The 16,862-nt window shown below is 49.5% G+C and overlaps 2 protein-coding genes across 2 annotated transcripts in view; one reads left to right on the forward strand and one right to left on the reverse strand.

Moving 5' to 3' along the window:
* SMYD3 (SET and MYND domain containing 3) overlaps nt 1-12,572 on the forward strand; it is a 736,966-nt gene extending 724,394 nt beyond the window's left edge. Inside the window, exon 13 of the mRNA XM_087424454.1 lies at nt 12,241-12,572. Coding sequence (XP_087280580.1) covers nt 12,241-12,318 — 78 coding nt within the window. The 3' untranslated portion in view covers nt 12,319-12,572. The remainder of the gene's footprint in view (nt 1-12,240) is intronic.
* Nucleotides 287-16,862, reverse strand: part of KIF26B (kinesin family member 26B) — a 451,434-nt gene continuing 434,858 nt past the window's right edge. Inside the window, exons 13-15 of the mRNA XM_087424452.1 lie at nt 11,222-11,424; nt 10,310-10,460; nt 287-7,023 (exon numbers count right to left, since the gene is read on the reverse strand). Coding sequence (XP_087280578.1) covers nt 6,875-7,023; nt 10,310-10,460; nt 11,222-11,424 — 503 coding nt within the window. The 3' untranslated portion in view covers nt 287-6,874. The remainder of the gene's footprint in view (nt 7,024-10,309; nt 10,461-11,221; nt 11,425-16,862) is intronic.

The raw sequence follows: 16,862 nt of genomic DNA on the forward strand, positions 1-16,862 counted from the left end.
AAGCTTCTCGATGCTTTTCACGTGTGGTCACCAGCCCTGAGGCTGACTCTCAGGGATGCAGAATGGTGCTGGGGCTCTGGGACTCAGCCCCCACCGCCCCCACCCCCACCTGAGCTTCTGAACTTGGGGGCCAGCCCCACAGTGGGCAAGACAGGCCTTATCCTGGGAAGTCCCTAGGGGCCTGGGAGGACGACCTTGGCCAAGGCGTTGCTCTAGTGGGAAGAACCCACCCACTCCCCCCACCCCCCATACAGAAAGATCAATTGGATAGAGAGGAATTCATGACTCTGAGTAGAACAAAGTGAACATTTAATGCCACCATAGTTTGATTCTTTTTAAACACCAGATTCTTTTTTGACAACGTTTTACACCTCATATGCCACAAAAAGTCAGAGATCGTAGCCAGCTAACAATGTCTTCACACTGGAAATGGCACACAGCTTAATGGAGTCATGTCACCAGTTTGTGACAACTATAACCACCTCTTCCAGACTGTTCTCCAGGTACCCTGCTTATATTTATCATGACCAAGCCAACAGCTAACTTTGACCTAGCTACGTCAAGGCCCATACACAAAACCCAGCCTGTCTGCAAATAGGCTGTTGGCACCTGCCCAAGTACAGAATAGTTGAATTTCTGACTTTAACATATGAACTTTATTAAAAAATTGTAACAGCAAACACTTGTAAGCTAAGAACTTAATTTTTAAAATGGCACCAATCTTTTATTCAGTTAAACAGTGAATTTAAAACAATGACATTGAATACTACCACTGAATTTTAAAACAGGATTTTGTGAACTCGTTTGTGAATCGCTGTTTCCGACACAATAAACGCACTTGAGCAGGACCGTCCTCCAATTCTCAAATGGGCCCATTTCTACAGATAAGCATATTTATATATACATACATACAAGACTAGAGCTGAAGAAACCACAAAGATGATTTAGCACAATGTCCTCACTTTACAGATTAGAAAACTGAGTTCCAGAGAAGTTAGGGAATATATCCAAGGCCATAGGACTATGGTCACAACTGGAATTAGAACTCAGGTTTTCTGTCCTATGCAATTCCACCATGTCACATACCTCCTGTACACATGCATCCATATACGCCCCCATGCACACACGTGTCAGTACACAGGTGTGACGTGTGTTCACCTATACACACACCTGGTGCCGCGGCACCTCATGGGAAGAGTCCAAGATGCTGGACTCAAGTCCCAGTTCTGTTATAAAACGACTCTGTGAACTTGGGCCAATCGTTGACTATTGACGTCAGCTTCTCCATCTATAATTCATTATCCCCAGCTCCTGTACAGAGCTTAAATTTCTTCAAAGCACTTCCCATCGATTATACCATTTTCTCTTTACACTATTCCCAGAGGGGCAGCTGTCTTGACCCCCAAACTGCCATTGGGGAGCCTGAGGCCCAGCAAAGTGAAGTGACTTGCCCAAGGTTGCATAGCGAGTGAGGACCCAGGCCTGCACCCCGATTTCCTTACTCCGAGCTCAAGGCTTTTTCTCCTACGTTTAGCTGCCTCTCAAATGAGACTACTGATGCCAGCCCCTCCCTGCCTCTCAGGGATCCAGCGAGGAGACAAGATGCCTTAAGTATTATGGGTTGTAAGACTCACTAAAGTGCTTTGGTTTCTCCACAAAAACAGGTACTATATAGATATCTCCCAGGTGAGGAACTCGACTTGCTTCTCCAAACCCCCTTCTGTAGCACTGGGCGTGAGTGGGTGGGGGATCTTAGGGAAATGTAGGAAGCGAGTACTGTCTGCACTTTTCTCAGAAATTTCATGTTGAACCAGCAGAAGAGGCCGGATCCCCTTCCATCCAGGCGTGCGGAAGCTGATTTCCAAGCCCATCATTATCAAATTCAAAATGAAGGGATCTTTTCCCCTTTAGCCACTTACTATAGAAACAGCTTAGATTTTGAACTTGCAGGATTGGACCCTAATCCCTGTTCTCCTGATTTATTTATCTTTCCTCCCCTCCCCCTGCCCACATCTCCACTAACACACCTCGCCAGAGGGAGGGGACAAGAACAGCCACAGGCAGATCCACCAAGCCTCGCTGCATAGTGCTGGTTAGCATTTCTAACCATGATGTATAAATAAATTATAAAACACAAGCGACGCTATGAAACAACATCCTGAGTTGACACATAAATGAGAACTTCTTCATAAATTGAATATGACAATGTAGGATGTTGGTTAGCAGGATGGGGAATGAAGCAATGAGCCTTTTTAATTTTGAAGGTAATTTCAGTGTCTACATCGAATAGATGTGTGAGTGCCAGAATTTCAACACTAACGCTACACACGTGGACATTGGGAACAACTATGTTTAGAGAATATTAATTGTATGCAGTGAAGGCTTCACACCACCTGAGGCACCACTCTGCACCCAATATTATGACATCATCTCGGTTCTGAGTAGGCCCACCCAAAAGCAGAATGTGTGTGTTTACGGATGGGTAAACTAGCTTCTAAGAATTTTCATAAAACCTTTTTGAGAAGATGAGCTTGAGTTACAAGAGCTTCTCCTGGATTGGAATTATGCTTTTATCTGGAAATAATGAACAGTTTGTCATAAAAAATAATATGTATTTTTGTCAGAAAGATTACGAAGTGACACAGTTTATGAGCTTTTACCCACAAATGTTGACAGATATTTGCTGGAGGAGGAGAAAGAGATATTGCAATCCAAAGGAACACTAAATTTCTACCACCTGTCCCTCCTTCCCCCGAAAAGATTGTACTGGCAGTGACATTTGGCCCAGAAAAAGTGGGCTGCACTGGCCTTTCTTGGGGCAGTCACGTCTCATGTATGCAGTGTTGAAGAGCACCCCTCTGCTGGGGAAGGCTGGGCCGCACTGCCAGGCAGCAGCAGGCAGGCTCCAGGGACGGTGGGAATGGACGTTTACTCAGCATCAGCTAGTTGTGAACAGGACTCTCAATGTGTCCTATTTCAGGGTTTCAAATACATTGCCTCTAAAATGAGGAAATCTTTAGTATATGCTCAAAGAGCAGACTAATACTCCAGTGGGAGAGAACAATGAGTAAATCTGTCAATTCTTCTGGTTCCAATTTTGAAGTTAACTCATCTTTAGTCATTTCTTTTACAGCCTAAAATCGTTTTTGGAATAAGGAACTTAAAAACATTCACTCCATCGTCAGTTTGGAAGCCCCGATTACAGATCAGCAGTGGCCGATGACTGGGCAACTGTGTGTAGGACCAGGCTGACAAATGGGTGGGCTCTTGCCTTCAGTCCCAAGAAGCCCAGGTCAGACAGCTGCTTGCACAGAGTAACACCTGGGATAAAGGCTAATGGATTAACTCAAATGCAAGAGCAGCATTAGAACCTGACGCCTGAAGAAGGGCTTCTTGCTCAACACGAACGGAAATCTGAGAACCAGCACAAGAAGAAGTATATGTGTGCGTCACACTTTTTGAACCACCACCCTGGATGGTATTTGTGGCCACATGAAGTCACTGCCACCTTCCAGGAACACAGACTTCAAGCTTAAGGCTAATTGATCACAAACTGGGCTGGATTCCTGCCTAGCCAGTTCCCCATGCTGGGCTGCATGGCTGTTTATTCCAGCTTCTATCCCCTCCTCAGCTTGGGGTCCCCTGTACATCCCACCTGTGTCAACACGGGGCCAACCTCGGCATTTGCACCTCTAGTCCCCCATCTTCAGAATAGCAGTTGGAGATAAAACAACAGACGAGGTGTTCCGACTTCAAACCCAGAAGAGATGAAAGTTAGCGACAACTTCCCCCCGGTGATGTAGAGGGGAATTCAAGGACAAGAAGATCAAAGGTTGCAGCTCCCAGGTGGGGACTGAAAGCCCGGGATAAAGCAAACTCGCTCCTTCACAGCAGGAAAACACCATCATGAAATGCAATATGGATTTACTCCCGGGGAAACAATATCACTTTCCCTTTTTTCGATCTGAGTTTTGTTCTGCTGCTTCCTCACACTAAACTATTTGGAGAGGGAGCAGATTTCAGACAAGGAATTAAGGCTTCCTGTCTAAATGTTCATTTCAAATCAACATTTTCCTGGTCCTTTCATTTGTGGATAATGAAATGGAAATGGGTTTTTTGACATTCCCTTTGCCTTCTTGGGTTATATCGCTAACACCAAAAAGAGACCTGGAACTACCTCCCATCTGGTCACTGAATGAGGCATTCTTCAGTTATGGGACTGCTTCAGAATGGTTGGCCAGACCTGCTTTCCTCTCTGCCTAAGGATCATCATCTGTAGAGTCAACACCCAGCTAGAACCAGGAACAAGCACGTGATAGCATAAAATTCATGATTTCTCCACATGGGTAATCAATACTTGGTACATTAAGATGTTTTCAGCTTACTTAGGTTAAAAAAAAGGAAAAGCCAGAATGGACAACCTCATGCAAAGTTGTTCTCCAACCCCGTGGCGGAGAGGATCCTGTGAGATGTTCCAGGCTGTGGCATCTGGGGAAGCCAATCTGACTTGGTCAGATAGCTCTTGGTTTCATTCAACCCTTTTGCTATCACATAAAGTTGCTACAAATGTATAAATGGAGGTTTAGGCTGAAGGCCACTCCCCTCGGATGGAGATGTTAAATCTCTGTAGCTGTTTCCACTTAGTGTCACTGCAGGAAAGGCACCAGGGCCCCATCGCTGGCCTGCTGAGGAAGTCAGCTCAGCATGGTGACCTCAGGGCCGGGGGAGATATGCCAGGGGCAAAAGCTAAGTCCACTGCTTACTAATCAAGTGAATTTGTTTCCAACCAAGACTAGAATACTCACCTTTGACAATCCCCAAATTAAAGGCTTTTCATGAAGTGGTATATTTCAAACCAGCAACCCAAAGGGATGCCAAATGGAAAACTCAAACAAACTCAAAAGACTGGCATCCGTTGAAGTCCAGAAGCTTCCATAATGTTGCTATTAAACACACCCATTCACAGCTGTATGGGGCTGACTTCCCAAACAGCTAACGGGCCACCTGTGCCTGTCCTGACCAGTAAAGGTTCGGGTACTGTGAAGCTCGTGGGACTTCGGTTCCTGTTTACTGAGTTCAGCTGAGCGTCACTGGCTCTTGAGCCACCTGTGCTGGGTAACGTGTCCAGAGGAGCACTGACAAAGAAATGCAAAGGTTCTTTTTCCTTGGGGAGCAGCTGGGGCAGAGGAGTTGGTTAGCGGGCACTGTCTCTCCTGGAAATAGGCTCATGAAGATATGCTGCATGTGAGGGCAAAAACGAACAGAACTCTATAAAACCCTGAGCACCTCCGTCCCCTGGCAGGCTGCAGGGGCCCTGGGAGAGGGCAGTGAGCTGGAGGCAGGAGGACGCCCCTGCTGCTCCACAGCTGTCGTCAGACAATCCCTTGACCACTTGTGCCTTGGGTTTCTATCAGTGCAACAGGTCTAACAATCCCTAAGGGAAGTGTGGCAGGGATGAACATCTTAATGTGAGCATGAGGTCCCAAGTTCCCGGGAGCCAAGACCTGTACATCCACATGCATGAAACTCGGTGCTCCGCCTCACCAGGGGTGTGTGGTGTATGACGGGAAGCCTCTCTCTGCCTTCAGGTGCCCAGGTTGAGAGGACAAGTCTGGTCGTCTCTTGGGATGGAGGCTTTGGGACATGGGAGAACTGAAACTTCTTACATTTAAGCAGCACTCCGGACAACAGAAAAGTTGTGCAAGCCCAACATCCTTTCTTGTTCTAGATCAGTACTGTTGGAGTCTGAGCACCTACCAGGCTGAGAAGGTCTCTAAACTGGGAAACCTCCCCTGCACTAATCAACTCGCGAAACTAGAGAACAAAGAGATATGGCTCTGCTGAATTGGTTCAAGCTTTCGATCCAGAGTCTTTGGAATAAAAACGAATATGAAAAATGTCTCGAGGGCCATGAAAACCCTGGATTTGTGGGTAAAGGAACCAGTACGTGCATCAGGACTTGGAGGGGAAACTGTATCTGGAACATACATTCCACCCAAAGGATAAGGAGGGCCCAGGGCAGAAAGGCTCCTTTCCTCCTTTAAAGAGGCAGCCCCTTCTCTCCCGCTCGCTCGAGCTCGCATGCACCTGCTCCGTGATCGACCGTCCCAGTCGACGGCATCCAGCGTCCCCTGCTGCTCCAGCCTTCTTTGGAAACACACTGGCTTGTGCCCATGAAGTCTCTCTGTTCTGTTTGAGTGGCCTTACCAGAAGAACCATAAAAGACAGTCAACATTTATTCATATGCAATACTGACTAGGAAATAGCTCTACAAACACAACTTACTCAGAAACAGCAAGTCAGAAAGAGGCTAAAACACTGAGAGAAAACGAGCTGTAAATACATTTCAAAAACAGGTTTGATTTTTCTTTTTTGTTGGTTTTGTTGTTTTCATCTTGACTAGCACCATCTGTACACAAGAAAGTATGAACATAAACGTTTGGATAATAATAAAGAAAGATTTGCAAGGCACTTGATCAGTCATTCTGGGTAATTCGTTGTCTCGTTTTCGCTGTCAACAGCAATCCTGCGTCCACCCGCGCCCTTTCTCACGAAACCGGGAGAAGAGTGAGGTCTCGTCTGCCAGCAGTTCTTATGTACAGACAAGTTCTTTAAAGTTCCTCAAAGTGCTTTTCCAGTCTCTCGGGGCTTCCACTTCCCTTGGGCTTCCCATCCTTTCCTCTTCCCGCGTGTGTCTGGTGTTTGCACCTTTCCTACAGAAAACAAAAAGGAAAATCGCCTTCCCCTCAACACTCACTCCAGACTTGCCACCAACCTTCATCCTCATGCCGTTGTCTCTGAGCGCCGCCAGCACCGAGGGCCCGGGAGTGTGACCGGCCGTGAGTCCCAGGGAGCGAGGGCCCGGCTGGCTTCTTCACCGGCGCCTGGAGGTGATGTCAAAGCAGGTGATCATCATGAGGTGGGCCTTGCAGAAGTTCACACGGTTCTCCAGGCGCTCTGTCACGCACTCCAGCGCTTCCAGATACTCGAGGGAGTCCAGCTCCAGAACTTGCTCCAGGTCAACTGCAAAGAAGGAGAAGCTGATGGAGACACGGAGCCTGCGGGACAGACGGTCTCCCGCCTGCTCCACCCGGCCCCCGCTGCTGCCCCGGCCCCTGGGCTGGCAGGTCCTGTGTGCCCTCCTGCCCGCACGCTGCCTCGCTCAGGCTGAGGATGGAACGCTGTTCACTACTTGAAATTAAACTGGGCCCTTTCGTTCTGATTATAATTTTAGGTCCCTAACCTTTTATTGAGACTCTTCTGAGGGATAAAGTGACATTCAAGCTCTACCCACCTCCACCCATCTCCATCACAGGATCTGAGAAAGACCCTGCCAGCACCGTTATTCTCTATTAACTAAAAATAGAGAAATCCTCAAGCTGAGGTGGGAGAGTCCCTTCCTTTTTGGGGGTCTCCCATGAGCGACATTTACACCTCTGCCTACTCATATTAAGTATGCTCCTCTCTGGTTGGTCCCTCACAAGCAGGCTGAGAAGCCTGACCCTGTCTCTTGGCACTTCCTGTACAGTTTCCCGTACTCGCTGGTTGTTCGGGAAATATGACGGCAGTAAAACCCATATTAATAATTAAGATTCCTTGCACTCCAAAGACAAGCTGAGATTTAGGACCCAGATGCCGTCCCTAATGTTCAGGCCTGCAGGGAACACAGTCTGGTTCCTTCAGTTCCTAAAGAGCAGTCATCAGGGGCCATCCCCTCCTGGCCCCGGGCCCCTACTCTGTCCCGTGGTGACAAAAGTGGCAGAGGAGTGGGGCTACCTGGCCCCAGCTCCAGGGCTGCTGTAGGGGCTCCAGCATGAGGAGGAGGGATGGTCCTGGAATCCAAGGCCCAAGACTTGCATTTACTCCTGGGTGGGCAACACCTAACCTCTGCTGGCCCCGGTTCCTTAAAAGGAACTTGAGTCATAACTGCTCTCTGCCTGCCCTGCCTGACTGGAGTTGCCTCGATGAATAAAAGGGAAACGGGACGATGAATGTGGACGTGATCTGAGACCGGTCATGTGCTGTGGAAACATAAAGGATTGTAATGAGGCTGACTTCCTTTTACAGGTGAGATAACTGAGATCCAGGGACGGGAGGCCCTTTGCTCAGGGTTACACAGGGACCAGAGCTGGGAATGAGACCAAGGGCTCCTGAATAACAGGCTCACATTTAAAAACAAAAACAAAAAAATACCCCACCACACCATAACCCCATCAGGCTACACTACTGGACCACCTTGAAAGTGGCATCAGAATAGGAAATAAAAATAAAAATGAATCCCAGCACACATATTTCTATGCCAATACCCTGCCTCTTACCCACACCCAGGGAACAGTCAGTGTGCAGCCTCATTGAGTTTTTTTGGTCATTCTTATTTTCAATTCATCTTAAAGAACCAATCATCTGAATTTCTCCTTTCATGTGGCCTTCTGTTTCTTCCCTTTCTCAGCATCAAAGAACCCTGGTTCCTGACACGTACAAGCACAAGAAGGAAGCGTTTCCTGGAAACATCTACTCAGATGTACTGATGTTTAAGCTTGCTCCCATCCTGGGAGCTAATGTAACTTTGTAAGATGAAGACGATTTTCCAGCCTGCCTTAGGCACAAACAGCTCTCCAAGAATAAAATTTTAATGAAAACAGTCAAAATGAAGGGGAACTGCCTGAACGGTCCCCCCCGGGATCTTGAAGTGCCCGGAGAGTCACGAAAGATGGAAAAGGGTGCCCACGGGTGGGAGAGAAATGAGCATCAGGCCCCACGTGCATGCCGTCCTCAGATGTTAGCTAATGTCCTTGTGCGTGTCTCGTCTGCCCATCAGTGATTAAGATGAAAATACCCTCGAGAGCAGGAGTTCGTGTCTTTGTCCAGATTGCTAATGGAAGACCTAACTCGGTGCATCCTGTGAGCAGGCACTTAGGAAATGTTTCCTGTTAAGGACAACTACTTAGTTGAACACTGGGATAATAATAATAATAATAACTACCAGATACTGAGCCCTCATCATGGGCCGAGCAGTATAATGAGCACTTGACCGAGAGTAGCTTGTCCATTCCTCACAACAACCCTAGGAAGCAGACACCACTATGTTTCCCATCTTACAGTTAAGGAAATCAAGGCTCAGAGACGTTAAGCGTCTTCTCCAAGGTCCCACAGCTAGCATGTGGGAAAGCCAGCAAAATAGTCCGCGTGACTGTGGTGGTTGCCACCAATGGTACAACTCAGCATGGCGGGATGCTTCACAGACTGGTCACAGTGCTCTGTCCTCGTGTTACTTCATTTATCCTCGCAAGAACCCAATGAGGTGCTCAGGGGAGATGTTATTTCCTCATTCTTATGGGAAAGAAACTGCTAGAAGATATACTGTTATAAGTGGCAGGGTGCAGCTAGGAGGCTGGCAAATTCTGTCACTTTCTTCTTCACCCAATATTTCTTAAACTTTTAAGTCTCCAGACTCTGCCTGTCATACTCCCTCCACTGCCAGGGACACTGGGGACAGGGGGTGATGTGACACACAGGGGACAGTTGTGAGGAGAACGAGGCACAGGGAGGCTGAGGGCCTGGAGGGCAGACTGGCGAGTGCCAGACAGGAATGGAAAGGAAAGCAATCCTAATGGCAGCAATGCATTTTATTCCACATACTAAATCTTCCAGCACTGGGTCCCACATCAATATAATAGTTGGGACCAGATTTGAGCTTTATTTGGTGCTAAATGGAATGGTTAGGAACAAATAAATAAGAGACAATTGAGTCATCTTTCAAAGAGAGTGAAATTGTTCTGAATTGTTATTAGATGGTTACTGTCATCCTGGGCTTTCTATTAAATAGAAATAACACTGTGAATGGTATTTTTTTCACTCAAAAATGTTTTTCTTGCTTTCTGGGTCCTTTGTGAGGCTCTTGTAGGACTGCACATTCCACCCTATTAAGAGCGCTATAAATTCTTGTCTATTTCGGGCTCGATATGCAGTGTGACTTTGTGGCCTAGGAGCAGATTTGTAACACAGCCTTCGTGTCTGGGCGATCTTCTGCCACAGGCAGGGGAAAAAATCTCATTTTCAGGTGCTTTGGGCTGAGACACGGAGAGATAATCCTGCCAGAGCAATACTCACCTCCGCCTTGCTCCCCCCGCCCCTCCCGTCTGTCCGCCAGAGAGAGGGGCTGCAGGCTCAGAGCGACTGCCTCCAGTTACTGGGCACGGAAGGCCCGGGAGTCAGGCCTGTCTGTGCACCGCTCACCCAGACGCATCCCAGGCCTGCTTAGCTGGTGAGCCCGGTAGTCGCCGTGACGGAAACAAACCACGGGCCTTACATTCACTGAGCCATTTGTTGGGATCCAGCATCAGATACTGTTTGGTCATCTCCAGCTCCTTCATCAGCCACTCGTACTTGGCTCGGACCTCGGCGATTCTCTGCTGGCGGTGCTCCAGAATTTTCAGTTTCGCATTGAAGCACATGACCTCCTAGTACACGGAGGAGAAGGAGATGGGGGGTGGGGAGAAGGAGAAAAGGACCTTCAGCTCAAATCCAGCCCACGCAACCTCTTCTAGAAAGGAATGCTTACGTGTATGTGAAAAAGGAGCCGCTCACTGGGAAGTCTGGGAGGGACCTGGGCCATCCAGGTGAACTCCTGCTTTGCCAGAGTCAGCTCAGACACCACCACCACAGGTAGGACTATCACAGGCATTTCTTAAATTTATTTCTATTTTTTATTTTTTGGTTAGGAACATTGGCCCTGAGCGAACATCTGTTGCCAGTCTTCCTCTATTTGTGTGTGTGTGTGTGAGGAAGACTGGCCCTGGGCTGACATATGTGCCCATCTTCCTCTGCTTTATATGTGGGACGCCTGTGCGGCACGGCTTGATAAGCCGTGCGTATGTCTGTGCCTGGGATCCGAACCTGTGAGCACGGGCCGCTGAAGCGGAGTGTGCGAACTTAACCACTACGCCACCGGCCCAGCCCCTTGGCATTTCTTAAATTTAGAGGGCAGCTGGCGCGTTCCAAGCTGGAGCCAGAAGCTCCCCCAAGAGCCTCTAAGAGGTTTCAGGCGGAAGCACATGGAGCTCTCCAAAGTCCTGTGCAAAGGCCCTTGGCTGGGACAGAGCCTGCCTCCTACCCACACCAGAAGCCCACCGGGAAGTCCCATGGCCTAAGCCCCCGCATCAGGGCACTGCCCTGGGGACCTGCTGGGGGGCTGCCACCGCGTGGGGAGGAGGGGTCTCACCTTGCTGTTGCCCCCTCGTCGCCGCTGCAGCCGCTCCACGTCATCGATTTCATAGACTTTAATCTCGAAGGGTTCCCCGAGGCCCCTCTGGGTGCTGCGCAGGGGGCCGTCCACCCAGCGGACCCCGGGGCCGCCGGCGGGTTTCCTCACAGGGGAGGGGGTGTCGAGGGACAACGCCGGGATGAGCCTCCGTCTCTGAGAGCCTAGGCAGCGGAGAAGCCCAAAGTTAATGTTTCTGAATTTCAATCTTTTAAATATATTTTTGTGATGCGAGGCATGGGGCCGTGACAGGCGCCCCGAGATCTGCAGCAGAGCTGGATTTTAAACGCTCCAACCTCCCGCCAGCACCTCGACATTTCCGCCCTTCGCTGGCACTAAGGCTGTACCTCGAGAAGCTCAGGAAGTCCCCGCCTGACCTCTAGAGCCACCTCCAGGCTCCACCTGTGAAACAAGCACACACGCACACACACACATCAAAACACGGAGTCCAGAACAGTGAGCCCTACTGGCCACACCCTCAGCACGGACACGTGTTAGAGTGAAATTAAAGAGATGTTCGCGTCAGGGAGAAAAGGTCCTAGTGATTGGTCTTGTAGTAACAGGACTTCCAGAAAACACTGTTTATTGCTTATAAGAGCAACACTATAGTTAGCACCGAGGAGGTGCCAGGCCCTGTTCGACATGCTTTACACATGGTGACGACTGCTAGCTGCCCCCATTCCTGCTCTCCTCTCCTTCTCAGCAAAAGGATGGAGTCCACGCCCCTGTGTGGTACGTGCGCCTAAGCTCCCACACGTGCGATATAAGCAGAGGCGCTGTCTGCAACAGCTAGAGAGTGTCCTTAACAGGTGGGGTATCTGTCCTCTTCTTGAAACCGAGCATGAAGAGGTTAAAAAGTCCTCCCTGGGCTAGAAGAAGTTAGCAAAAACTTGGAGATAAGCTCTGCTAACTGCAGCTGTGCATATTCAGCATAATCAACTGTTGTTTAAAGCTAACCAGGTCTCTCTGTCCCTCCTTAGGACATGAGTGAGCTGTCTTTCCCAGGGAATCGAGGGCCAGACGTCAAGATTCAGCCTCACAAGGCCAACGCAGGCTGAAGATGAAAACTAACCAGAAAAGTCCAGACAGTCAAGGGAAAGAAATTCAGTCTTCAAGGCCATATGCAGGCTGGTGGGAAGGTGCCAGCCAGCACGTCCACACGCTCCCCTCCCCTACCTAAAACCCCAGCACGTGCTCTCCCTCACAACCTTTAAAACCCCTTCCCTCCATCTTTCAGGGAGACCGGACAAATTTGAGAGCTCTCGTCTCCCGGCTGACGTCACGCGAAATAAAAACTCTTTCCTTGCCAGAAGCCTGGCGTTCTGGTTTTATTTGGCCCCTCTTGTGTGGCGGGTAAAGAACCTGGGTATGTATCGGGTAACACTCCTGTCTCCTTTGTCCTGGATCAAGTATGGGCCGATGGCCCGTCCACGAGATGAAGACCAGAAACAACGAAAAACAGGACAGAGGGAGCCTGGATTCCTGTGCCCTGGACACTTTTACACGATCGCCTACACAGACTTTCCTTTTTTTAGATTTAAGTTTTCCAGAGCAGGTTTAGGTTCACAGCTAAACTGAGATGAAGGCACAGAGATTTCCCACAGACTCCCCGGCCCCTGACAGCCTCCTCCTCTATCAGCATCCCCCAGTAGAGGGTACATTTGTTACAAGTGATGAACCTACATTGACATAGCATCATCACCCAGAGTCCACAGTTGACATTAGGGTTCCCTCCTGGTGTGGTACATTCTGTGGGTTTAGACAAATGTATAATGACATGTATCCATCATTATAGGATCATACAGAGTAGTTTCACTGCCTTATAAAGTCCCTACATGGACTTTTACATGAGAAAATTAGTCTCTATATTGTTCTTGGGGGTTTTCTCTCGGAGATAAACCTAGTATCTCATTTAATTCTCACAGAAGAGGAAACTAAGGTACAAAGAACTTCAGCAACTTGCCCAAGGTCTCAGTATTTTCTTGTTAAAAAAAAAATCCATTGCCCACATTCTCCACCAAAATAAAAAATAAAAATATCAGAGAATTAATGATTTCCCCAAAGGATGTGTTATGATTAAATGCCACAAAACTTGACCCATAGTAGGTGCTCATTGAACATTAATATCCTTTTGATTGTTTTTCTTCCTAATCTATTTAGGGAGATGAAAAACACAGGAGTCACAGAGAGAGATGACATGCTGATTTGTGCCCTTAGGTCTCAAGAGGATTATGACAAGCAACCAACCGCAGGACCGGCAGGGCAGGCCCACAGCACCAACCAACACCTTTTTTTGTGACCCAGACGTGAGTGAGTGACGCCATGACCTGACCTCTGAGCACAGGGCCTGATCTCATCATCCACGTCTGAAATGGAACTAGCTCTTGCCGAGGGCGACTATCGTGTTTGTTCCCCTGGCTCTGGCCCCCCTCCCAGCCGGAGGTTGCGGGCGTCTCCAGACCTGGCCCCCTGGAAGGGAAGCTGGGCTGTTAAAGGTGAGATCGTGGTGCCGCCTCGAAGAGCTGCCACCTCCTGAGACACCCAAACCTGGCCCCCCTCACCCACCCTCTGAGGGCAACGGGCATTGAGGAGGCTTGCTTTCTCCGGGGAAATGGATGGGTGGGAGAGGTGACACCATCCCGCTGGGTTTATCCTGAAGCTGGAGGGAGCCTGATGTGGTTAACTCAGAATTGATATGTGGGCCCCTCCTGAGTTAGAGGAAAGAGGCGGAGAGTGCCTGAAGCCGTAGAGTCCGGACTTGATCTGATTCTGCTTTTAAATAGGATGGACAGACTGCATCCAAAGTGGGACTTGAGCGAGAATGAAGGTGAGCAAGGGAGAGCCTGCACCCCGTGACGAGGCAGCCCCGAGCGCACAAAGGCTGTGCAGCCCTGCCGTCTCTCCGGAGAACGCAGGACGGCCTGTGTGCACTGATGGGCTGGCAGCCCTGGAAGCACTGGTTCTCACAGCACCGTTTACCATCAGGGACTCTCAGAGTGTTAGTGCCTTCTCTTCTCCACTCTCCCTCCCTCTATCCTCTTGTCCCTTCTTCCCCTAATTCCAGAGGGTTCTGCCTGCTGAGTGCTCAGCCAGCATGGCCTGATAGACCCTTCTAGAAAACAAAAGACCTTGTACTTTTCTCCAGCTTTGATAGATCCACTGCCTGCTAAGGAGAGCTTAAAGGACCACAGCCTCGGGGAGAAAAACAGCCAGAAGTCTTCCACGTAGAATGAGGGGGCTGCCTTCTCACTAACGATTCGAGGCAGTCAGGGATGTGAAAAGCCACCACCTTTCTGGTGGCGGTGGCAGTCGGGGCAGCACGTGGCGTTTCAGGGCATGGGTGGTCTTTCCTCCAGGGGACAGTGGGGGACGCTAAGTGCAGAGTTAATTTCCCCTACAAAGCTTACTCTGTCCTCTAGGCTCCCTGGGTTTCATATCAAATCTCATGTTTTCCAGCCCAGATCTTTATCTTGTACACACACACACACACTGAATTATGAAACCAGGAAACATCGACCACTGCAGCAAAGTAAATGTCTGTCTCCTTAGTGTCCAAGACACTCCTGTTATGCCCTTTCTCTCAGCTGGATGATGTGTACTCAGACCCTAGAGAAGGTGACTGGCCCTCCTCCTCACCTCCTCTGACCCTGAGGACAGCAAGCAACCCTCTAAAAGCGGTCAGTAATGTGATGGGCATCGCAGTATTTGAGCCCCACTGGGCGCACATGTTCAGGCGGCTCTGGGATGCGTCTTCAAGAGGTCTGTTTGCACGAGAAATAGGGGAGGAATGGAGGAGGGTCATGGGATGGGTGGTGGATTAGTTATCTATTGTTGTGCAACAGATTACCTCCAAACCTAGCAGCCAAAAACAACAAAGAGGATTCTCTCACTCATTCCTGTGGGTTGGGAATCTGGGAGCAGCTTAGCTGGGTGGTTCTGGCTCAGGGTCTCTCCTGAGCTGCAGTCAAGCTATCAGATGGGGCTGCCATCATCTTACGGCTTGACTGGGGCTGCAGCAACCAATTCTCAGCTGACTCACGTGGCTGAACTCACGTGTTCATTGCCCATGGGCCTCTCCATAGGGCTATTTAAGGCATGGCACCTGGCTTCCCCCAGAGTGAGAGAGGGCACCCAAAATGGAAGCTACAGTGTCTTTTGTAACCTAATCTTGAAAGTGACACACCATCATTTCTGCCTTATTCTATTGGACACAGAGATCAACCCTGGTACAGTATGGGAGGGGACTGTACAAGGGTGTGGATACCAGGAGGCAGGGACCATTGGGGGCCACCTGGGAGTCTGGATACCACAGACGGGATGCGACCAGATGAGAAAATATCTGGAACAAGGGCCACCCTCTCTCTCCCTGCAATACCCACTCCAACACCTCATCTGAGATGGAGTAGCAACCACCCTGATCGGGGAGAGAGAAAAGGAAATAAGCCTGAATGCAGAATGACATTTCATTGGGCTACAGCAGCTTAACAGAAATACCCCGAATCCCCATTGCCTTCTTTCCATGCTATCGAGCAACCCTCTCAACTTCCTCACCACGTCAATCCCTGCCAGGGGGGACGTGAGCACCTACTGTTAAGTGTGACGTAGGCTAGGGGCCAGGCACGGCTTCTCCCACCTGTTAGTAAATGGGCACCGTGGATTTCCTGAGACTTCTGAATGTGGTCACCAGTAAATCAGCTCCATGAATGAACTGGTATCATCCAGTTCTTGCACCTACCCTCTCCAGAGGCGCACTCTGAGCCTTATTTAGGGTACGATGGGGAAGGCTGAGGGCCGGGGCAGGGGAATGTGGTCCAACTGGAGGAATGGAGTTTAATGCTGTGGGGGAAGATTCAGAGGCAGAGATGGTGCCCTCAAAGGGCACAGGGAGCAGTATTCGCTACAAGCCACGTCATCACTGGGAGAGGACTGACCACAGGGCCTGGGTCTGGGTCCCCACATGATATAATGATTTCTTGGATTTTCTGCAGGCTCCGCCATCTCCACCTCCCAAGCAGACGCTTCCAGCTTTATGTTGCGCCCAGTTTCTGCCGTGACCACTTCCTTCCAGGTTGCTGGAAAGTCAGAGTAGCATCTGCTGTCAGGGAACTGTGGGGGAAGCGTGTCACTCAGGCAACAGTGGCGTGGGGCCCCGTTGGATGTGGTTTCTCTGCTTTGGGACGGCACAGCCTCCTCCTGATGTCAGGGGGTCGGGATTTCTTCTCGTTCACTCCCTGCCCATCAGCCTAGCACTCAGTCTGGACACAGAGAAGTCAAGTGTGTAAAAAAACTCTAGGCTGATAACTGCCAACAGAGTTTTGCTGCAATGAAATGGCCTAGATTCTACCTGAGAAAGTCAATGTTGGTATTTTAATGAAACTTCCAACCAGGCCTCTCCCGCTAAACAGAGGCTGAGCCCACCCTTCCCCTTCCCCATTCCAGGCTTGGCCACCAGCTACACACATTAAGAGGGGCCACTGACCCACCACGGCCCATCTCACTCTACCCTCTCCAGCACCGACAGCCCAGTGAGAAGTCTGATATTGAGTCTTCCACTTTTTTTTTTTTTTCTGAGGAAGATTCGCCCTGAGCTAACATCTGTGCC

This window comes from Ceratotherium simum, chromosome 36 (genome assembly GCF_057802395.1).
Source record: "Ceratotherium simum simum isolate JZ-2026a chromosome 36, ASM5780239v1, whole genome shotgun sequence".
In the NCBI taxonomy this organism is placed as follows: domain Eukaryota; kingdom Metazoa; phylum Chordata; class Mammalia; order Perissodactyla; family Rhinocerotidae; genus Ceratotherium; species Ceratotherium simum.